Source organism: Carcharodon carcharias, chromosome 4, assembly GCF_017639515.1.
Source record: "Carcharodon carcharias isolate sCarCar2 chromosome 4, sCarCar2.pri, whole genome shotgun sequence".
Taxonomy (NCBI): Eukaryota; Metazoa; Chordata; class Chondrichthyes; order Lamniformes; family Lamnidae; genus Carcharodon; species Carcharodon carcharias.
The window spans coordinates 123193076-123217321 of NC_054470.1; the positions used below are offsets into that span (position 1 = coordinate 123193076).

Sequence of the window (24246 nt, forward strand, 5' to 3'; positions counted from 1 at the left end):
GGCATGGAAAGTGCTATCACAGGATCCTTGGAGTGCATCTTGTATATGTATATGATATTGTGGATGGTCACAGAGATTTGTGTCCTCATTGCAGAAGACCCTAAACCTCACAGCACTACTTGCCAAGTCTAGCCAGTAGCTGTCAGAGTAATTTTGGCCTTGAACTTCTTCGCATCTGGATCTTCCCAAAGATCAACTGCAGATCTTGGTGACATCTCAGGAGCAGCTGCTCACCACTGCATCTCACAAGTTACTGATGCACTATGTGCTAAAACTGGGCAATACATTCAATTTCGGTTATATGGAGCCATTCAGGCACATTGCTGGATTCCCCAAGTGCGGGGCTTCTTCATTTGCATGATGTGGCTAACAAGGCATCCAGTGACTGGCCAGTGAGATTCATCAACTGGAAGGGCATCTACTCACTAAAAATTCAGATCGTATGCGACCACAACAAGGGCTTCCATCATGTGTGTGCATCCTTTCCTGACAGCTCCTATGACTCCAGGGTGCTGCATCTCCTCACTCCACCTCCCCTCCCATCACCACTTTTATCTGGTCTGGCATGTGACTCCAGACTCACAGCAATGGACCTGCCCTCTGAAATGGCCTCACTCAGTCCAAGGGCAATTAGGGATCAGCAACAAATGCTGGCCTTGTGATGATCCCCACATCCCATGAAAGAGTAAAGACCTCCCTCAAACTACATGGTTGGATTCTAGGGGACAAGGGATATCCCTTGAAAGATGGCTATCACACTTTCTGAGAAATCAAAGCAGAGACAAGAGGCTCTACAACCTAAGTCATCTGCCACCATTGAACAGCCTGTCTACCTTCTAAAGAGGTGGTTCTGGAGCCTGGACCAGTTGTGTGGTGCCCTGCAGTGCAGTCCTGCAAGGGTCTCGTGCATTGCGGGGGTCTGCTGCACTCTAGAGAGGCGTGGACTTGAAGGCAGCTAGATCAACATAGCTTATTGGAGGAAGATGAGGAGAAAGAAGAGGAGGAAGATGCAGATTACAGAAGTGCCCTGGCTGCACAGGATGGTGATCAGACATGGTGAGGGGCTCGAGGGTCTCATCAGGATGCCATTAATATCAAGCATCATTTGATCCATGCACTTTTCAGCTAAGCCGCTCTAACCCAAGAATTCAGCATGGATTAGAACTCACTGTGAGCTGCCTGTGAGAGCACTACCATTGAAGATGCAGCCTGGAATAGATCAACTCTTGCTGCCAGTGAATGATGCACATCTGTGCAGACTTTTGACTACCCTATTCAAAGACTCTTGCTTCTCTTCACCACCTCATCTCTCCATTCTTCTGTCACCACTAAAAGGAAGCTCATATGTCCAGCTTCGTATATCGATATTTACATGGTGTTCAAAAAGACAAAATGTGCACAGTTACAGGAGAACCAAATCTCAGTGATTTAATAAGTGCTCATCTTGACATGGTGGCCTCTGCTCTTGACCACTCCTATACAGTGCTCCCCTTGGCCTGGGTGAGGTGGAGACAGCCTGCTTGGTTGTCTCTGGTTGCAGCTGGATGCTCATTGCAGTCATCCATGCCGTAGAGATGCCAGGGGGGACACCCGCAGAAGCTGCTGCACTGGCATCAATCCAGAGGCAGTCTTCGTCACTGGTTGCCACATAGATGGTCCGTCAGTCAGATGGGCCAAGTAGGCCAATGAAGATGGTGATGCCCTGTGAGGGGTGGCACCATCCTCTTTCTTGGTGACTGCATCAGTCCTTGGCTGGGTTTCTGGATGGCTAAGGGGACCATTAGCTGGGGTGCAACTGGCACAAGCTCCAGACATCCCTATGCAATCAGCACCACTGACTGGTCATGGTTACATTGCGCAGTCTGCACCCTGCATACATCAGTGCACAGTTCCTGCATTCTCTTCAAGTTCTGCTGCATTTAGATCTCCATGAGGTTGGACACTTTCTCAAAGGGAGCAGCTCATGCTGTGCCTCTGTAACTTCCTTCTGCACAACAGTGCCATGCTCATCAGCCAATGCGTGCAAAGACCCACCGAGGTGACTGTATTTGAGCTGGTGGAGGATGTGCTTGTAAGGTGTTTCAGTGCTTGCTCCATGGTCTGGTCTGGAAGCACTTGGCCCAGTGCAAAAACAGTAATCCGTCCTTCCGCCTCAAAGTCCTGAGCCATGGTAGCGCAAATGAAGTGCAGCTACTGCTGTAATGCAGGAAACGTGGCAGCCGATATGCACACAGCAAATTCCCGCAAACAGTAACGTGGTAATGGTTGGAATTTTCCGTGCCCGCTGGTGTCAGTGTTCGGTGGTATTAAAAACATAGGTAGGAAGGGGGAATATGGTTCTGCAATTGGAATTTAGGGAGCTAGGTAGAAAATTAGCAAGCAGGACCTCTAAAGTAGTGACCTCTGAATTACTCCCAGCACCATGTGCAAGTGAGTATGGAAATAGAAAGATAAGACAGATGAATGCGTGGCTGGAAAGATGGTGAAGGAGGGAGAAATTTAGATTCCTGGGGCACTGGGACTGGCTCTGAGGGAGCTGGCACCCGTACAAGCCGGATGGTTTGCACCTGAACAGAGCCGGGGCTGAGTTCCTTGCGAGGCGTTTTTCTAGTGCTGTTGGGGAGGGTTTAAACTAACTCAGCATGAGTGTGGGAAGCAGGAGAGACTATTAGAAAGCAATGCCAGGGCACATGGAATGCTGGGAGAGGCAAGTAGCGCTAAAGTAGAGAATAGTAAGTTAATAGATGGAATCGAAGTAAGGTAGCAAGTAATGAGGTCTAAATCAGGGTTACACTGCATGTTTATAAATACACACAGTATAGTTAATAAAACTGGGGAGTTATAGGCACAGATTGCCTTGTGGGATTATGATGTTGTGGCGATAATGGGGACCTGGCTTCAAGAAGGGAAGTTAAATATTCCAGGTTACAAGGTATTCAGGAAAGATAGGAAAGGGAAAAAAGGAGGAGGGGTAGCGTTTTTGGGTAAGGATAATATTGCAGTACTGGAGAAAGAGGATGGGTCAAGAGGATTCAAGGACAGAATCGATTTGGCTAGAGCTAAGGAATAAGAAGGGTTCAATAACATTGCTCAGTGTAATATATAGAACACCAGCTAGTGGGAAGGATGTAAAGGAACAAATCTGCAAGGAAATTGCAGAGGGGCATAAAGATCATAGAGTAGTTAATAATGGGGGACTTTAATTACCCGTATATAGACTGGGAAAGTGGTAGTGTAAGGGGCAGTGAAGGACAAGCGTTCCTAGATTCTGTTCAGGAGAATTTCCTACAGCAGCATGTGTCCAGTCCAACAGCAAAGGAGGCACTACCAGACCTGGTTTTTGGGAATGAGGTGGGCCAAGTAGATCAAGTAACAGTGAGAGAACATTTAGGGGACAGTGACCATTGTATCATAAGATTTAGGATGACAGTGGAAAATTACATTTCATCAACCCAGAGTAAGAATAATCAACTGGCGGAGAGCGGACTTCATTGGGGCAAGAACAGAGCTGGGCCAGATAGACTGGAACCAAGGCTGGCAGGAAAAACAGTAGCTGAACAATGGGCTACTTTCAAAGAGGAGCTGGTTTGGGCACAGTCAAGATCATGTTCCCTCAAAAGGGAAGGATAGGACAAACAAATCCAGAGCTCCCTGGATGACAAAGGAGATAGAAATTAAGTTAAAGAAGAAAAAGTGTGCTTATGACAGGTGTCAGGTAGCAAATGTAATTGAGAACCAAGCTGAATACAGAAGATTCAAAAGGGATGTGCAAAAGCAAATATGAGAAGCAAAGAGGGATTGTGAAAAAAGACTGGCAGCTAACATAAAAGGAAATCCCAAAGTATTCTATAAGCACATCAGTAGTAAAAAGGTGATAAAAGGAGGAGTAGGGCCAATTAGGAACCAAAAAGGGGATTTACACATAGAGGCAAGAGGCATAGCTGAGGTGTTAAATGAATACTTTGCATCTGTCTTTTCCTGCGAGGCAAATGCTGCCCAGGCCATGGTGACAGGGGAGGAAACTCAGACACTAGAAGGGTTTAAAATTGATAAGGAGGAGGTATTGGATAAGCTGTGGGTACTTAAAGTTGATAAGGTGCCAGGACTGGATGAAATGCATCCAAAAATATTGAAGGAAGTGAGGCACTGGCAATAATCTTTCAATGTGTCCTGGATTCAGGGGAGGTGCCAGAGGACTGGAGAATTACAAACATTACGGCCTTGTTCAAAAAAGGTTATAAAGATCTGCCCTGCAATTACAGACCAGTCAGTTTAAATTCGGTGGTAGGGAAACTTCTAGAAACTATTATTCGGGATAGAGTTAATAATCACATGGAAAAATGTGGATTGATTTGGAAGAGTCAGCATGAATTTGTTAAAGGAAAATAGTGTCTAAATAACCTGCTGATGTTTTTTGAAGAGGTAATAGAGATGGTTGATGAGGGCAAGGCCATTCATGTAGTGTATATGGACTTCCAAAAGGCATGGTGCCACACAACAGACTTGTGAGGAAAGTTATAGGTCATGGAATAAAAGGGACAGTAGCATCATGGATACAAAATTGGCTGAGAGATAGGAAACAGAGAGTAATGGTTAATGGGTATTTTTCGGCCTGGAAGAAGGTTTGTAGTGGAATTCCCCAGGAGTTGGCATTGGGATGTTTGCTTTTCCTGATATATATAAATGACCTAGATCTTGGTGTGCAGGAGGCAATTTCAAAGTTTGTGGACAACACAAAACTTGGGAGAATTATAAACTGTGAGGAGGGTAGTGTAGAATTTCAGAAGGACATTGACACATTTTTTGGAGTGGGTTGATAGGTGGCAGATGAAGTTCAATGTGGAGAAGTGTAAGGTGATGCACTTTGATACAAAGAACATGGAGAGAATTTATAAAATAAAGGGTACTATTCTAAAGGGTGTGCAGGAGCAGAGAGACCTGGGTGTATATATACATAAGTCATTAAAGATGGCAGGACAGGTAGAGAGAGCTGTTTCTGAAGCATACAGTATCCTAGGCTTCATTAATAGGGGCATAGAGTACAAGAGCAGGGAGGTTATGATGAACTTATATAAGACACTGGTTGGACCTCAGCTGGAGTATTGTGTATAGTTCTGGGCACCACACCATAGGAAGGATGTGAACACATTGGAGAGAGTGCAGAAGAGGTTTACAAGAATGGTTCCAGGGAGACACTTCAGTTATGAGGAAGGTTTGGAGAAGTTGGGACTGTTTTTCTTGGAGAGGAGAAGGCTAAGAGGAGACTTCATAGAAGTCTTTAAAATCATGAGGGATCTGGCCAGAGTAGATAGGAAGAAGCTGTTCCTGCTCATAAACTGATCAGGAACCAGAGGGCACAGTTTTGAAGTGTTTTGCAAAAGAAGCAAATGCGAGGTGAGAAGAAACTTTTTCACACAGCGAGTAGTTAGGGTTTGGAATGCACGGCCTGGAATTGTGGTGGAGGCAGGTTCAATTGAGACATTCAAGGGGCATCGGATGTTTATTTAAATAGAAACAATGTGCAGGCTTACTGGGAAATGACGGGAGATTGGCACCAAGTTAAAATGCTCAGAGAGGCGGTGCAGACACGAGGGGTTGAATGGCCTCCTTTTACACCGTAGAATTATGTAATAATTCTGTGATTTGGCGAGAAGGCCTAAAATTGGTTTTATGACGTTATGAAACCAGTTTGCGATCATAAGCCCAGCCCATTGGAATCATGCGCCACCCATGCTAACGTCAGCGTGATCGCACACTGATGTGTTTCACAATAGCATATAAAAGGCGGCACCTGGTGGGTTGCACCTTGAGGGGAACTTGGAAGTGAGTACACAGTAACATTGCAGATTGCTGAGTCACCCAGGCCACCTTTTGGACTTCAAGTTGAGGCACATTGGGGTGGTGTAAGGGCTTCCCTGAGGTTGAGGCACATTGGGGGGCATGGGCATAGGGTGTCCTGTGGTTGAAGTGACTTAGGTGGAGTGGTGGGGGCAAGGACTGCCCTGAGGTTGAGGCAAATTGGGGGGTGGGGGGCAAGGGCTGCCCCGTGGTCCATAAACATGTGCAGGGTCGGTGGTGCATTTGGGCGAGGGCAAGGGAAGCAGCCATGCATTAGAGAAACCTTGTATAAAGTGACCATTCTTCTGCAGCTGAGACAATTCAGGCGCAGCCACATTGATATGATTAGAGTTGGGCCTTGAGCTTTTCTGCCCACTCAGTCAACGCAGAGGAACACATCCAAGTGATGGCCAGCACACTCCATGATGCGTTAAGGGGCCTTCAGACTTAACCAAGACAGGTTCTTAGTACACCCATGCTAACCCATGCGTCTCTCTCTTTCATCCCACAGGAGGAGAACATCAGGATCATGGAGCCTGGTGACCTAGCTGTACGCCTCGTGGCTTGCAGAGAGCGAAGACAGCAGAGAAGAGAGTGACTGAGGCGCCTAGCTGCACAGAGGAAGGAGAGCACTCTCTGGAAGAAGGGGTGGCTGAGCATTCCTGCAGATGACAGGGAACCAGTACCGCCGAAGACTGTGCAAGTCTAGGCAACCGGTCGCTCACATCTGCCAGCTACTGCAGGATTTGGCACCACGGGGACATGGGGGCATCCATGGCCTATAGCCATGAAAGTGACCCTGGTGATCAATTTATATGCCAATTGCTTTTTTTTAGGGCTCCACAGATAACCTCTGTGGAATATCACAAGCCTCCACCTACAAATGCATCCATAAGAACACAGGTGCCATCTTTTTGAGGGCACACAACTTTGTGCATTTTGCTCGGGCCCAAGACAGCTAGGATGCAAGAGCGATTGGATTTTCCCAGATATCACGTTTCCCACAGGTGCAGGGTGCGATCGACTGCACTCAAGTGGCGCTCAGATCTCTGTTGCAACATGCAGTCAACTAGGGCAACCGCATGGAATTTCATTCACTGAAAGTGTAGCTGGTGTGCGACCACCACTAATGCATCATGCAGGTCTGCACCCTGTTTCCAGGAGCTGTACATGGCTCCTACATTCTCAGCTGGTCACAGATCCCTGAAGTGTTCCAGGATCCACAGAAGCTGCAGGGATGGCTCCTCAGGGACATGGGCTGCCCGCAGAAGATGTGGCTGATGACACCTGTGCGGTGGTCTCAGACTGCAGCAGAATGATGGTATAGCAGTGCTTGTGCTGCAACTCAACTTGGTGGAGCAGACCATCAGGATGCTGAAAATGAGGTGCCTGGACCCGTCTGGTGGAGCCCTGCAATATAGCCCACAGAGGGTGTCACACACCGTCGTCATCTGCTGTGCACTTTACAACTTGGCACTGCAACAGGGGGAGGAGCGAGCTGAGGGGGAGCTGGAGGTCTCCTCCGATGAGGAGGATGCTGATGGGGATAAGGGTGAGGTGGTCCTCGAAGGCAATGATAATGGGGATGAGGCCCATGACCTGGCCAGACGAGGCAGGTGCGCTCTGGAGGTCCTCACAGTTACTAGATTTGTGGAGGACGATGACGACGTGCAGTGAGGAGACACCATAGATGCTCACATTGAATCTATGAACATTTGACTCCAGTCTGGCTCATGGCAACTCACATGACCTCTATGATAATGTTCCTGTCATGGAGATGCAGTGGAGCCCCTCACAGTTGCTAGATTGCAGGAGGATGATGACAACATGCAGTGAGGACACTCCACTGATCTTCACATTGCCTCTGAGAATGTCTGACTCCTGTCTAGAGTCGCTTGCGCTCTGTGATCAGGGTCATGTCATAGAGACGTAGCCATGAAACTTTAGAAGGATTTGACCCTTTGTCCACCTTCAGTATCTGACCCCTTCAGGAGCACAGCATCACTGGTCACAGATGCTGAAGAGATTGGGGGGTGGGGGCAGCCCCACCTTAAAGGTGCTGAGAGCACAGAGAGAATGACAGGGCTCTGTGACTCCTGCCCACAACATTCCGGCAATGATTACAAGCACCGTTGAGGTGCAGACATCAGTAATGTGAATGTGAGGCCAGACCATCACTTTGGTCTGAAGGCTGCACAAAGCACAGGGCAGAAGCCCTGGTCTGAGACACCTGCCTTTATCTTGTTAAGAAAGATTTCACATCTGAGTGACAAGAACACTGCTCATCAGAACAAGGAGCCATTGGCAGGGAGACTTTCTTGGGAGTTTATTGCCAATAGTGAACAGGATGTACAAGTGATTAATACCCATGCCCAGGCTGTGCAACCAGGAGGCAAGGTACTAGCATGGATAGATGATTGGCTGTCTGGCAGGAGGCAAAGAGTGGGGATAAGGGGGTCCTTCTCAGGATGGCGGCCGGTGACTAGTGGAGTTCCGCAGGGGTCAGTGTTGGGACCACAACTTTTCACTTTATACATTAATGATCTAGATGAAGGAACTGAGGGCATCCTGGCTAAGTTTGCAGATGATACAAAGATAGGTGGAGGGATAGGTAGTGTCAAGGAGGTGGGGAGGCTGCAGAAGGATTTGGACAGGTTAGGAGAATGGGCAAAGAAGTGGCCGATGGAATACAATGTGGGGACTTGTGAGGTCATGCACTTTGGTAGGAAGAATAGAGGCATAGACTATTTTCTAAATGGGGAGAGAATTCAGAAACCTGGAGTGCAAAGGGACTTGGGAGTCCTAGTCCAGAATTCTCTTAAGGTTAACTTGCAGGTTGAGCCAGTAGTTAGGAAGGCAAATGAAATGTTGGCATTTATTTCGAGAGGACTAGAATATAAAAGCAGGGATGTGCTGCTGAGGCTTTATAAGGCTCTGGTCAGACCACATTTAGTATATTGTGAGCAATTTTGGGCCCCATATCTCAGGAAGGGTGTTCTGGCCGTGGAGAGGGTCCAGAGGAATTCACGAGAACAATCCCAGGAATGAAAGGCTTAACATATGAGGACTCTGGGTCTATACTCGATGGGGTTTAGAAGGATGAGGGGGGATCTGATTGAAACTTACAGAATACTAAAAAGCCTGGATAGAGTGGACGTGAGGAAGATGTTTCCATTAGTAGAAGAGACTAGGACCCGGGGGCACAGCCACAGAGTAAAGGGAAGACCTTTTAGAACAGAGATGAGGAAAAACTTCTTTAGCCAGAGAGTGGTGAATCTATGGAATTCATTGCCACAAAAGGCTGTGGAGGCCAGATCATTGAGTGTATTTAAGACCGAGTTAGATAGGTTCTTGATTGGTAAGGGGATCAAAGGTTATGGGGAGAAGGCGGGAGAATGGGGTTGAGAAACTTATCAGCCATGATTGAATGACGGAGCAGACTCGATGGTCCAAATGGCCTAATTTCTGCTCCTATGTCTTATGGTCTTATGGAGTAGTGGCTATCATGAGAGAGCCACTGCTCAGGAATCTGCATCTCCATCCTTTTCAGTGACTGGCAGAGAGGAGGGCTGTGGCTGCCATGGTGACCAGGATTGATGACATGCTGGGTGACAGAGGAATGGCTGGATAATTCCACAGGAGTTGCCGCATTTTGTGTCTATGGACGTCTGGCTTGCGGCCAATGCCATTCAAGCCAGATTAGTGATGTTGCTGCCCATCCTGTGGCCAGAGTGGGGATAGAGGACATCACAGTAAGCCTCCACTGCGTCCAAAAGGCAATTGAGGGACACGTCATTGAACCTGGGGGTTCCAGTCTTTTTAACTTTCAGGGCCATTTCTTCTTTGCAGCAGTCGTGCTATGGAAGCACTGAGATGTGTGTGCTCGACTGGACTTTAAATATGGTGCCTGGCATGCTAAAGTGGTGAAGTGATGGCGTGGTGGGAAAATGAGAAGGTTTTTCCTGGGAAAGCAAAATTAACGCGGCGGGTTTGGGACAATGCGACGTGAAGAGCCACCATTGCGGCCAGTGGGTAAAATGTTGTTTTACCCGCTCACTAATGCACTTAGTTTGTAAAGCAGAATAAAGGTGTTCAGCAGGAAAGGTGAAAGATAATATGAACTAAAATACAAAGCACCAGATTTTCACGGAGTCAAGAAAAATCTTTAAAAATGGCTGGCAGGGCTCTGATGCAGAAATCCCACCCCACCCCCATTTCTGACAGAACCAATTTTTGCCAGTAGGGGAAAGGGGGTGGGAAATCCAAACTCAGCAGGGCCATTTAAACTGAATGCTGTGTTCAAACAGACCCCATTTTGGCTGATCCATGGGTCTTAACCCACAATTGGGAGTCACAAATTGTTGGTTTGGACATAAATGCTCTTGAAGGGTGGAGAAGGTCCGTATAACTATCATGATCTGAAGGTTTTTTTTTTAAATTCTCCACTTCTTAAACTTTAAAAAATAGGCTGCAGCAGTCAGTGTGAGTTAAAAAAAACCCTCTGCTGGACTGCTTTGATTGAAAGACATAGGTTAGAAAAAAACGTAGCACATTGTCAAGCATTTTCAATACAGCTCTTTGTTCTCATTTCCCCTTGGGCTATCATTATGTTGTTATGAATGCTTGGCTGAGTTTCAAAAGCCACAGTGATTTTAGCAGAGGGTTCTGAGTTCCCAGTTTTGTTGACAGCTTAAAGAGGCTATTAGAGGATTAGCTGTCTTTGATGTGGGGTCTGAATAGAAGTTTGTTTGTATTTATAGGAGGTTAACCACTTGAGATTTAAAAGCTTTGAATAGATTTTATGAATTGGTGTTTTTTTCACTATCAAATGTATAAGAGTGAGAGCTGTATTAGATTGCCAGAAGTGTATTTTATTTAATCTCCACATGGCTTCTGAGGTCTGCTCATGATGGATACAATGTTAAAATACATTTCCTTCTTGACAGCAAACTCAAGTGAGCTTACAAGCAGCTTCAGTGTAGCTATTTTAGCTGTTTGTAAAGGCACTATAAAGCACTATCATAAATAATTGTCATATTTGTTCCATAACTAGTACTTGAATTAGGTTCAACATTGGTATTGATACTTCACTAATCTAAATGGCTGATTGCCAGAGATTGTCATTCAACTGTGTCTCTCTTGCTGGCATATCTGACATAGCAGGTCTCAATGAAACTTGTACAAAGAGCATCAATAGTTAGTGATTTAAAAAAAAAACACCTTTTATTGAAAGTGAGTTATACAGAAAGACTTAGCTCTTTTGTTATTATTCAAAAGCCAACATGTGGTGTATTATCTTATTTTTTAAGAATCTATTTTTCCTCTTTCAATAGCTTGGATTTTTGACATTTCTAAGATTGTTTATCCTTCACCTGGCTGGACTTGTACAAACTTTTAAGAAATGTAAATATCGCCTCCATGCTTACTTAGAAGGTAAGCCCATGTTAAAATTGATTTGCTGAATACCATGCACATAAGAATTATTTTTACTCAACGCATTCCAATGAAAACAATTTTAAAAATTCCATTGCTTGCTGCTTTTATAGATGCCTCAAATACAACATGCCAAACCCATCAATTAAAAGCTTCTTGTACAGATAAAATGCATTTTTAAATCACCTATCACTTCCTTAGGATGTCACAAAATACTTCACAGCCAACAAACAGCTTGTGCAGTGCAATCACTGTTGTTATGTAGACAAATATAGCAAGATCACACAAACTGAAAATGTGCTGAATTTGCTTTGGTGGAATTGGCTAAAGGAGTAATGTTTCCTAGTACACTAGGAGAACTCCTTGCCCTTCTTCAAATTGTGTATTGGGCTGCAGTCGATAGAGACCTAGGTTTAGCATCCCTTTCAAAAGAGAGACTTCAGCATTATAGGTCTCCCTCAATACAGTGTCAAGACACCAGCCTACTTTACATGCTCATGTCCTGGAATGAGATTTAAACACATAATTTGCTTGAATACCTATCTACTGTACTACTAGAGTGCTACAAACTGAGTGAGACTTCTAAGATCTTTTGTTGGCATGTTTTTCATCATGCCTTATAGATAATTAATTGTAAAATTTTAAAATTGTTACAGTTACTTTGAAAAGGTCATTTAGAAAGTTATGAGGCATTGTGTTCCCCATTTTAGATGGTTCTAGTTTCACCATCCATTTTACTAGTATCTGATTTGGTAATTTTCTGATTTAAGCAAACATTCATATATCTGCTGAGTTTATGCACTGCAATGGTCATTTGTGTTACAAACAGGTAGGTTGTCCAAAAAGTATCAGTAATATCTTATTCACTTATCTGTGGCATTTTGAGTGCGAGTATCAGTAGTGTGAGGTCATTGGCTTGAAATTTTGACACTGTTTCTCTTCTCACAGATACTGCCTGACCTGTTGAGTATTTCCAGCATTTTCTGTTTTTATTTCAAATATCCAGCATTCGTAGTATTTTGCTTTTGTGTCAGTAGTGTATGGTTGGACTGCAGTTCCACTGGGGACAGAACACAGGACAACGATTTAGTGAAACTTCTGTTGTGTATACATCACCTCCTAATCCTCATTTTTACACAATCATCATTATTGCAACTGTCTTGTCCCCGCACCTCATTTTACATACAATGCGCCAAGAGTTCTCACATTTTCTAAATATTTCACATGAGAAGATTGTGCACAACCTGATCCAGGAAGTTGCCACCAGAGGAGGCAGAGTTCAACTGCACGTCTTCTCCATAATGGAAGAAAATTTGCTGGCTGGTTTCTTCACAATGAATCCTCTTTTCCCATTCTCATTCTCACACGCACTCTGCATGACAAATAACAGCTGCATTCACCAGAAGCTTATCTCTCTCTGCTGCCCTGTACACTAAAATACAACTCTTGTTTCTTCCTTTGAGTTGAGGCATTCATAATGTGGAGGTACCTTGCTACTTCAGGAAGAGGAAGGTTACCCTCCCTCAAGATGCACCGTCACTCAATCTGACCCTTGCAATCACCAGCTCAGAGATTGACCCCACATGAACTTTAGAGGGAAGGCAAAAATAGGGCTCTTCACACAGCGAATCACTGGATACAAGTGTGCAAGAGCTAAGGCAGAGGAATAGGATGCCCCATGTACAAACTGTCTGGAAGCTGAGATCACATACAAGTTCTGCTACAGAGGACCCAAATAATAACTTTGTGTTCCCAGGGTATCAAAGAAATATGATGGGCATACACCAGTAAATTCTGGCTGTGCAGGACAACCTGCCAGTGGGCTTGTGCTCAATAGTTCAGAGTATGGGGGAGCTCCTACTTTTTGAAGGTTTCACACCGTGATTGAGACTGTTCTGTTCACCATGACTGAGTGTTGATCTCCGTGAATGTGACCATGGTGCCCGCCATCATGGAGCCTCTGCTGACAGTCCTCACAGGTTCCTTGGCAGCTCAGATTACTTCTATTGAAGTTCAGGTGGCTACTATCTAGGCTCTTGAGGCCATTCCAAACTATCTAAGACTGCAATAAAATAATCAAAAATAGCATCAGCAAAATCTTCACAGAAGCCGGAAGTAAGTTTTATAAGCAGGAAAACAGGCACTAAGTTAAGCACAACAGCCAGGAGCTAACAGCCATTCTAAATGGACAAAAGACCATGTGGAAGTAGTAAATGAACTCTTTAAGTAATGCCTATGTAGAATCCTTCCTGCCTGCCACGAGATTCTGAGCGATTTTATGACTTGGTGGGTCAGGCTCTTGGACAGAGCAATATCACAAAAGGGTCCTTTAAATATAGGACCGCTATTTAATATTTATTGATTGTTTTATATATTCCAGTACCCATGCATGCCCTAGACTCTTACAGGTCAACTCAATCCAATTCAGTAAGCAATCTAGTTACAGCTCAGAATGAGCACTGTGTGCCACCCACGATGTTGGATGCTTAGGTGCCCCTTTTGCATCTGGAAAACAGGTGCACTGCCAACATATCTCTAGGGCAATAACTATTTCTCCAGTCCGAATGAATAAAATTAAATTAATCACCTCTGGCCCAACATTATGCATGGATTTCATAACAAATTCTAGTGACCTTGTTGGTGATTTTATTATATCTTCAATCGCTACATTCTTCTGATTATTCTAACTACCAATTTTATTCTTTGAATTTTGTATAGCAAAATACTATATGGGAGTCCTGAGAAAAAGAATGGCTTTCCTTGTTTATGATGTTGATCTGCAGAGAGGGGGAGGGAAAGTCCTCACTATTGGCCTTGCAAGTTTAAAACTTACAAATTGTTTTTTTTCCCAATGTCATGATTTGAGGCAATAAGGCAGAATTGGCAATCCACACTTTTACTTTTTGTTAACTCTATATCATCTTTCAAAAGTTAGTAATTGACAATGATATACATGTGCCACAAATGGCCTTGAGAATTTACATCTTTTTGAAAAATGGGCTTTTTCCTCCCAGTTGTCACTTTGTTTTTAGATTCCAATCAACAGAACAGTGAAGCAGCAATTTGAGTAACCTCTGAAAATGTAAATTCAAATAAAATACTGATGGACTTAATCAAGGTGACTTCAATTTTACAACATCATATTTGATTAACCTCTGTCAATGACAAATGGTTAAGATTTTAGTCATGTAATACGACTTTCCACTCACTTAAAGCAATAAATCTAATCACATTGCTATGTTCCAGAACCAGAAAATCAGTTGCCAATTCTTAACCACTGATTCTGTGTAATATAACCTGATCTTTCAGGAACTATTCAAAGTGTCAGGAAAGGAGTGGATTGCAGATAGTTAGGGTAAGCACTGAACTAAATCATAAATCTAAATCTGCAAGAATCCAATAAAATGAAGTAAAGCCAAAAATATGATATTGATCATCAGGTACTTAATAGTCTAAAGGGGGGAAGAGACTTGACTATGAGGTGGTTGATTAACTATGCATTGATGAAGAAGTGCCTGTCAATCCTTAGTCACCTAATATAAGGATTTGATAGCACTGTGATTATGTAACTGCTCCGGCAAACCAGAGGTGCACTTATAACTCCAGAAGGTATTGACAACAGCTACATCAAAGATTACTGCACAAAATAAGAGCTCATGGTGTAGGGGGTAACATATTAGCATGAATAGAGAATTGGTTAGCTAACAGGAAAACGAGAGTAGACATAAATGGGTCATTTTCGGGTTCTCAGGATATAACGAGTGAAGTGCTACAGGGATCAGTCTGGGGCCTCAACTATCTACAATTTATAGCAATCTTTTAGATGATGGGACCAAATGGATAGTTGCTAAATTTGCTGATGACACCAAGATAGATAAGAAAGTAAGTTTTGAAGAGGATATAAGGAGCCTGCAGATGGATAAAGATAGACTGAGTGTGCGGGCAAAAATTTGGCAGATGGAGTATAATGTGAGAAAATGTGAATTTGTCCACTTTGGCAGGAAGAATAGAAAGCAGCATGTTATCTAAATGGAGACAGATTGCAGAACTTTGAGATACATATGGATCTGGTTGGCCTGGTACACGAATCCCAAAACATTACTATGCAGTTATAACAGTTGATTAGGGAAACAAATGGAACATTGTCATTTATTGCAAGGGGAATGGAATATAAAAGTAGGGATTTTTTGATACAGTTGTACAGGGCATTGCTGAGACCACATCTAGAGTACTGTGTACAGTTTTGGTCTCCTTATTTAAGTAAAGAGATAATTGCATTAGAAGCGGTTCAGAAAAGGTTCACTAGACTGATACCTGGGATGACGGGGTTATCTTATGAGGAAAGGTTGAACAAGTTGTGCCTGTATCCATTGGAGTTCAGAAGAATGAGTGATGATTTTATTGAAAAATGGAAGATCCTGAGGGGACATGACAGAGTGGATGCTGAGAGGATGTTTCTCCTTATGGGAGAGACTAGGACTAGGAGGCACAGTTTAAAACTAAGGGGTCTCACATTTAAGATGGAGGAGAAACTTTTTTCTCTCAGAGGTCCATGACTCTGTGGAACTCTTCCCCAGAGAGCGGTAGAAGCAGGGTCATTGAATATTTTTAAGGCAGCAGTAGTTAGATTCCTAATTAACAAGGGAGCCAAAGGATATAGGGGGAAGGAGGAAAGGTGGCATTGAGGTCCCAGTGAGATCAGCCACGATATTATTGAATAGTGGAACAGGCTTGGTTGGGGATGGGAGAGGAATGACTTAGCCTTGCTCCTAATTTGTACCTCTGTATGGATGCCTGTAAATTGGTGCATTGAAATAAAAAGTGAAATTGAATTCAATGAATTTGGTTAATTAAGAGCCAACACCAGGGACAACGACCATCAAAACTGACAGATTGCCACAAAAAATCTACTTAGTAAGCCACAGGGATGTAAAGTAATTGTTGCAGAACAGAATTTTTAAAGAAATATCAAATCAGCCTGGACACTAGACAGATACTCCATTTGCCAAATTTCTGTCCTCTCACTTAACCTATCTATATCTCTTTGCAGATTCCTTTTGTCATCTTAACAACTTGCCTTTCTATGTATCTTAGTATCATCAAATTTAGCAACTATACATTTGGCCCCTTCATCCAAATCATTGATATAGATTGCAAATAACAACCTGACATGGTTGTATCTATCCTTATCCCACTGGCCATATCAACTCAGTAGAAGTGGAAACAGTGGTATATAGTACAGTGAACTTGGCCCAAGGTGTCCCCAACATTGATTCTGTTTTATGGCTTTGGTTTAATTAAGCCCAAGAAAACAGCCTGTTGATTTCAACCTCATCCCCTGCCTTCCCTCATCGACTGACCAATTCACCATGTTCAACACCATTTGGAGGAAGTATGGTGGGAAACAAGGACACAGTGTGAGAGGATAGTTTAATAAGTGACTTGATTGGACCTAAACTAAGTTGGTTGAGTTCTGAAGGACATAACCTGTGCCAAGGAATAAGTGAGCCAACAGGACAAGATAACCTCCTCAGCCTCTTTCTCAACAACCCACCTGTTGCAGATGAGATTACATAGTCCTTGTGAAGCCAAAAATTCTCCTTCACGTTGAGACATCCTCTATTGTGTATTATGGCTGTACCACCCTAAGCAGACTAAGAATGGGTATCCTTAAGGCACTGTGGCCATTAGCAGCAGAATTATATATAACAGTTTGTAATCTCAGTGCCAAACACAACCCTTGGTCATCCATCATCATCAAGCTGTAGTTCAAAGGGGAGTGAGGAACTACATGGCTGGAGAAGTGTCGGATCTACCTTAGATTGAAGCATCACAAGGATATTTCCATGCCAAACACCAAAAGGAACAGGATAAAAAGAAAGCTAAAGATTCCAGCAACCAAAGATTAGAACATATTTCTGGAGCCAGACACACCTAGTTTATGACTGCAGCTGATGTTGCTTGCTGCGCAAGCCAAGTCCCAGTGGGATACTTGTCTTACTGATCATAACCTTTTTTTTTGTATTTTGAAAAAGAGGAGAAAACTACTAATCCCAGAAGTATAGAATCCCTGTAACACTTTTAGGCTTTTAAAATTAAAAGATTTATTAACAAGAAGAAAAAAAACTTAAACACACAAGGTTAAAATTACACAGATAATTAAGCCTTACAAATCATTCCCCAAAGAAACCCATTTGGTCAGAACGCAGAAGTAAACTACTTGGCAACAGCTCCCTTCTAGATTTTAACCATAAAAATCTAGTAATATTACCTAAGGGAAAAACGGCTTCTACTATAATAAAGTATAACACATGACTTCTCACTCTCTTCCACTCTGCTGTGGAACCGAAGGAAGTTCAGAAACAGACTGCTTTCTGAAAAGAAAGACTTCTCTGGCTTGAAACTGGATGACTGATTCAAGTTCACAATCTTTCTCAGCTCTGAGCTGGTCTCAGGACATCTCCCCCACACAACCAACATAACTCAACTGTACATTATCCTTAAGTATCCTTTTCCCCTTTGATCTAAGACTCCATTGTTCTAAACACCTCTTTGAACTCAATTTCTCCAAAATATAAAAATCTCTCATGTTTTCTTATTGCCTTAACTGTCAGGTAAAGTAAAATTGAATATCCTTCCCTTGTTTACTTATAAAACCTTTGTAAGTTATAAAAGTCCCTTGTCACTTCTAAACTCCCTTTGAAATTTAACAGCTGAAAAGTCAAGTTCCTACTTATGCAAATTTCAAGCCCAACCTATTTACTTGTACATTCAACTTCACCATAGCCTCTCATTACAAATGCGTGTATCTATCTCCTTTACCTTTCATCTCTCTGCTCCCACAAGCTAATTGTCTGGAGTGAAACCATTGGGAAATACGGGATGGGAAAAGTCAATGCAAATGATGCCCTCCTGCTGACAAAGTGTGTTCAGCATAGCCTCGTTATAACAAGCAACCTCTTCCACCAGAAGGACATGTATAAAACTTAGATGAAAGCATTAACACCTCCTGGATTATGCAATTGTTCAGACCAAAGGTCGAAGTGATATCTGTATCATTCAATCCATAGAGGGAACCAATATCTGCTGGACAGATCATTAACTTGTCAATTGGTGATGAACATCATCTAGTACTGAGACTTTGCAAGGCACATAAGCCCAGGAGGAAGAAAATCAATGCTTCAGCCCTAAAGCAGCCCACCAAAAAGAGGAATTCCAAGTGCAGCTCTCCCAAGTGTAAAATCTTCATACATCCAACTCAATTCCAGAAGAGTGGGATCAAATAAACTCAGCTGTACTAGACTCCTGTGCTCAGACCATTGGGTTTGAGCATCATTGACACTAGAACTTGTTTGACGACAGCGATGCTAAAATATGTGATGTCCTGGAACAAAAACAAGAAGCCTTCATTGCCAAAATGACCCGAAGTCACAACTCAAGAAGGTAGCATTCCAGCAGCCCAGAGACAAATCCAAAGATAAAGGATATATGTTGGGAAGAGAAAGCCCAAGAAATCCAACAGTATACTGGCCATCATGACATACAAAGTTTTTTTTGAAACCACCAGGGCCACCGATGGACAAACTCCCCTTCATTCACAGAATGGTATTTCTCTTCTTAAGGATGACAATGCCACCCGTCAACTCTGAAAAAAACATTTTGAACAACTCGTCAGCTGGAAATCCAAAGTGGCAGCTGACGCTCTTCAGACTATCCCCCACAACCCTGTGGTAGTATCCATGGGTGAACCACTATTGATGGAAGAGCTGGGAGAAGTAATCAGACAGCAAAGTCCACAGCCACGATGGCATTCCAGCTGAGGTCCTGATAGCTGCTGAACATTTGCTCCTATCAAGACTCCGTGCACTCATCCAATGGATTTGGGAGGAAAAAGAATCCCCCACCCCCCCCAACCCGACTTCAGGAATGTGATAATTGTAACTATCTTCAAGAAGGAAGGGAAATCATGCTGTTGAAACTATCAAGATATTTCCCTCCTGTCCATTCTCCTGAACCACCTACTTCCGGTGATTGAGGAAATCTTCCCAACGACACAGTATGGTTTTAGACCTTCCAGAGGACCCTCCAACATGGTATTTGTTGATAGCCAGATCCAAGAAAAATGTTGAGAACAACACCAAGAACTCTTTATTACATTCATTGACCTGACCAAAGCATTTGACTCAGTAAATGGGGAGGCTCTGTAGATTGTGTTCCAAAGATTTGCATGCCTGAGAAATCTCATCAAAATCCTGGCAATTGCTTCATGACAATATGGCTGCAACTGGCTTGAGTGGGAGCTCTAAAACAGATGCTTCAAAATCCTGACCAGTGTTAAGCAAGGCTGTGTGCTAGCCCTGCTACGATTCACAACCTACCTGACTGTGACTATTCACCTCATTAAGGATCAACTGCTCTCTGGTGTGACTATTAAATAGCACCTAGATGAAAAGCTCTTTAACCTGTTGCCTCCATGCCAAAATTAAACTGACCATGATAGATAAACCTGATCTATTGTTTGTGGATGACTGCAGTGTCATTACCCACTTTGTACCAGATTTGCAAGTCACTCACAATCTCTTCAATTCTGCATACAAGTCCCAGAATGTTGCCAAAATAAAACTCATTTATCTATCCACATCTGGTCATTCCACCTCCTATATATGTTGAAGGAGAGACTCTGGAATATGTTGAGCACTTGCCATACCTTGGCAGCCACGTCTTTCAAGAAGCCATCATGGATGAGGAGATCCAACACATGCTCAGCCTTCTACAAACTAGGACAGCGAGTGTTTGACAATAAAGGCCTCTGCAAGTCAGCCAAAGTCATAGTATACAGAGTGTTTGTTGTCACCACATTCCTGTGCTGTAGTGAGACCTGGACTGTGATATCTAAGAGTGTTAGAGAAATTCCATCAGCAATGCTTTCGCCACGTTCTCTGGAATCAATGGGAGGATCGTCAAACAAAGGCTAGTGTGTTTCTTGAGCTAACTACACAAACATTCAGGGAAAACTGCAAAATCAACTTCAAGGAATTGGACACTCTCTGGATTGTTAATGTTGCAATCCTGTTACAATGAAGTGCATGCTCTGGTTGTAAGTGAGAGCAACTGTTACTAATTGGGGAAATGTTAGGGCATTATTCTTAAGTTTATATAAGAACTGGTTTCCATCTGTGAGGGGGGGAGGAAAAGGGAGTCTGTAGCTGTGTTCTCTGGTTTATGAGAATAAACCTACGTTAAGGAAAGACTGGTTCCAGATTCCTTCTTTATTCAACGAATGAGCGTCGAATTATAACATGGATGACCGAAAACCATCTCCTCCACCAGGTCCTGTTTGCTCAACTCCCAAATGGCCAATATTCCAGGGGAGGACAAAGAAAACTTCAAAGACACTATGAAACTGTCCTTGAAATGTGGCAGCATTGGCATTAGCGACTGGGAGAAACTTGCTACCAGTTGTTCAGAATGGCGACAACTGGTAGATCAAGCTGCTTCATGCTTTGAGTCACAATGTCTTAATGATGAGGCAGAACACCGGCAAAGAAGGAAAGATAAGGAGGAAGACCCTGTACTACCTATTCCACTACCTTGTGAGATGCCCTGCTCCATGTGGCCAAAGATCTGCAGGCTAGAAATCAGTCTCTTCAGTCACATGAAGACTCATGGCAGTAATTGGCCACCCAGAATAGATACCATTCTTGAAATGAGGGACAGCCAACAACAACCATGTTCATCTGTGACGTGTCATCACAATGTCCTCTTGACCAAAATCCTGCAATAAAAGACACTGACAAAAATGTTGCTGTAGCATCTTGACCATGCAACACATCCAATTATTCAAGCAAAATTGAACTAACTGCTCTTGTGCATTCCCATATTGCCTGTCTTGTGGTTGCTGCCTGTCCTCTTCCTATGCGGTGCTATCCCAGTGGCTGCAGCATGGCTGGTGGAAGGCTGTTGAATTTCACCAGAGGACACTGCAGAAGGCCTTGCAGGATGGTCTTGAGTAGCTCAGTGCCTTGAAGTCTGACTTCTGACTGCACTGTAGGGAATCGGGCATGAAAGGCCCTTTCGAAGTTACAAGAGCCGTACTCTGGAAGTAACAGGAAAGAGCGATTATGACATCTAATGTGTTAAAACAACAATTTTGTTGAATATTGAATTAAGATTATAATAATAATCATAATAATGCAACAATTATAATTGATAATATATAAAAAAGTGAAAAATAAATAAAAAGATAACTTATTGAAAGAAGAAAGCGCTTTATATATATCAGAAGAAATGAAGAAAGACATTTTTTTTAATGACAAAATGCCCCAATTTGGTCTATTCCAAGACAGCTCTCTCAAATGGATAACCACAACCTAGTCTGTTCCATGACAACACCCTAAATTGGTACATACATTACCATTCCCTTGGTACATACATTACCAAGTCACTGAGTAACCTTCTGGTAGGCGCCACTGGCAATCACTCCCTTCCAGGCCCTTCTCCTGTCTTCAGTGGTGACTTTTGTGCTATGGCTGCAGCAGCGAGTCCTCAAAGCAGTGTCTGTTTAAACCAAATTTCTGGCTCCATTCCACCCTTACGAGGTTTGGTACAGCCTTTTCTCAAAACAAGCCTCAGTTCTTAACAACTCCCCTCACAGACACTGCAAGGCCATGCAGACTTCACAATATCCAAGGTTTTTATGCATCTTTTGATGGCGTCTTGCTGTCTACTATCTATCAGTGTTATATCCATCGATCAAACTTAATCTCCTTATGACCAAACTAGGTGACCACCTCATATAAGGTTACTCATCATCCCAGCCTGCAGTCCAAGGGTCACTGAATGCATAAAGAGAAAGGACTTCTGATGAACAAAAGTCAACTTATTTTAGTATTCTAGCTTGAAAAATGGTAAACAAAAATGTGGTCTAAGTACCAGCTGTGCATGGCCAGTATGAAAAAAAAAGGTCGGGGAAAACAGATCACTACTGATTATTATTGATTAATTAATCAAAGCACTATCATAACTGGGTTAAGATCAATGTCTACCAAGTAAGATTTAATACAAAATGACTTTAAAGTATTCACTATAGGCTTAAAATCGAAAGCAAAGCAGAAATATAAATGCAAGATTGTAAAAATTAGTGGCTGCTGGCCTGCAGGCCTCAGGCCTACAGCACTGCCTTTGTAAGGTGGCTGACAGAGGCTAGACCAAAGGTAATGGCAGAGTGCAGTGATGGTAACACAAATGCTGCCCTCTTGGAAGAGAATGTGCCCACTCTCATGGGGCAATCCCTAAGCAATCCTACAAATCTGTTGGAAGGCAGGCTGTTGGACTACTGTCGCAGCCCGCATGGCATTTTGAGTACTAAGAAGCCTGCATAGCAGCAAGCACAGATCTCATTACCTCCAACTGAGATTCCACCACAGCATTTAAAAGATGGGTGGCTTCTGCCTCTGCTGCCATGGAAGCTGAGACTATGGCCACCAGATGCTGCATCACAGAAGAGTTTGCAAACGCTGTTATGAAATTGGCCACCATTTGCATGTTGGAAAAACGGGTTCCAAGCTCTGCACAAAATCAACGTTTTTCTGTACACAGCCCATCAAAGTCCTGACCTAAGTCTTTTGCAGCAGAACTCTTGTGCCTGATAATGGATCTTAATAAAGTTTTTAACCCTTACTCTCTCCCATCAGAGGAGATTCGCCTAGTATGGCATCCATCTTTGTTCAGTCTTGAACATATTTAAAACTGCCATAGACCTGTTGGGCAGAATGACAGTACTGTGTTTTAGCCATTCATCATGAAGATTACATTAAGTCACTTGTCACTCATTCTTTCAGCTGCATCCATTTCCTCCCCATCCTTTTACCCAATTAGCCAAACCTCACGCTACCACCTGTCTCTTGTCTGCCTTGCCCAGAATCAGTTTCTCTTCTATTAACCTTCATTTCCTCGAGTGAATTTTATCCATGAGATTCATCTCCCATGCACTTGACCCCATTTTTCACTGAACTGCTGACCCTATGTGAGCTGACATTGCAAATGGTCCTATTCAGATACAGTCCATTTCCCTTTCAAACCCACCATTTTTAATGCTCTCCTCAAAAAACATAATTAATCCTTCTAGGCTTCATAATAAAATGCCTTATCTCTAATATGATTTTTACTTTCTTAGGTCTTCCAGAACGTGAAGCCTGTTATCGATCATATCCAAATGTGTTGCTGGGTGTTCGTTTCATTATTAGAACAGGAGAAGTAATTTGTTACTCTCTGAGATCAAGTGAAGCATATTGTTATAGGACTGGTGTTTTGGATGAAGAACTGAAAAAAAAATTCTGTAACCAGGTGGGGAATATTGAATATTAATGCTTTGATTCCACTTCAAATTGTGTAGCCCTCTAACTCATAAAATAGTAAAATAAAAGTAGCTTTTGAAAAAAGTAACAACTGTGATAATTTTCAGAAACTCACAGAACTTTTGTATTATTGATCACTTTGTAAATAATGTTGAATGGATCCATTGAATGTAATTTTAGTACTTTCAGTGGCTCAAGAAGCTGAAAGTAACGATTGGAATCTTACATCATGGTATCATAATTGTCAGGGCTTGCTTTATAAAATATATTTATTAGTTATAATGTTTGCTGTTATGTTAAAGTGCTATTTTTGCTTCTGTCCAAGATATCATTGTAAAAAGGAAGCAAATAACTTCAGCAGTCATCCACAAGGGAAAATAGAAAAAGAAATTTTGTGTTAAATAATTTTAATTGACTAAACTCTATGGGCTAAAAATTTGCCCTTCCCGTTTTCCAAGGAGGTGAGTTTGTGATTTGCAACTTACCTATGATGGTTCCACTAGAAGTGGGCAGCATGCAAGTTTGGGACCCCCGCCTTATTACTATCATTTTAGAGTAGGGCAGAGCTGGTTCTGTGCTGATAGCTTCCTGTTCATGCTGCTGGCTGCACTGTGCTTAG

The 24246-nt window shown here is 42.9% G+C and overlaps 1 protein-coding gene across 1 annotated transcript in view; it reads left to right on the top strand.

The window, feature by feature from the left end:
* The window catches only part of tmem232 (transmembrane protein 232), a 161746-nt gene that overhangs the window by 17081 nt on the left and 120419 nt on the right, over nucleotides 1-24246 (top strand). The window contains exons 5-6 of the mRNA XM_041185329.1: nucleotides 11172-11271; nucleotides 23447-23526. Of these exons, the coding sequence (XP_041041263.1) occupies nucleotides 11172-11271; nucleotides 23447-23526 (180 nt within the window). The remainder of the gene's footprint in view (nucleotides 1-11171; nucleotides 11272-23446; nucleotides 23527-24246) is intronic.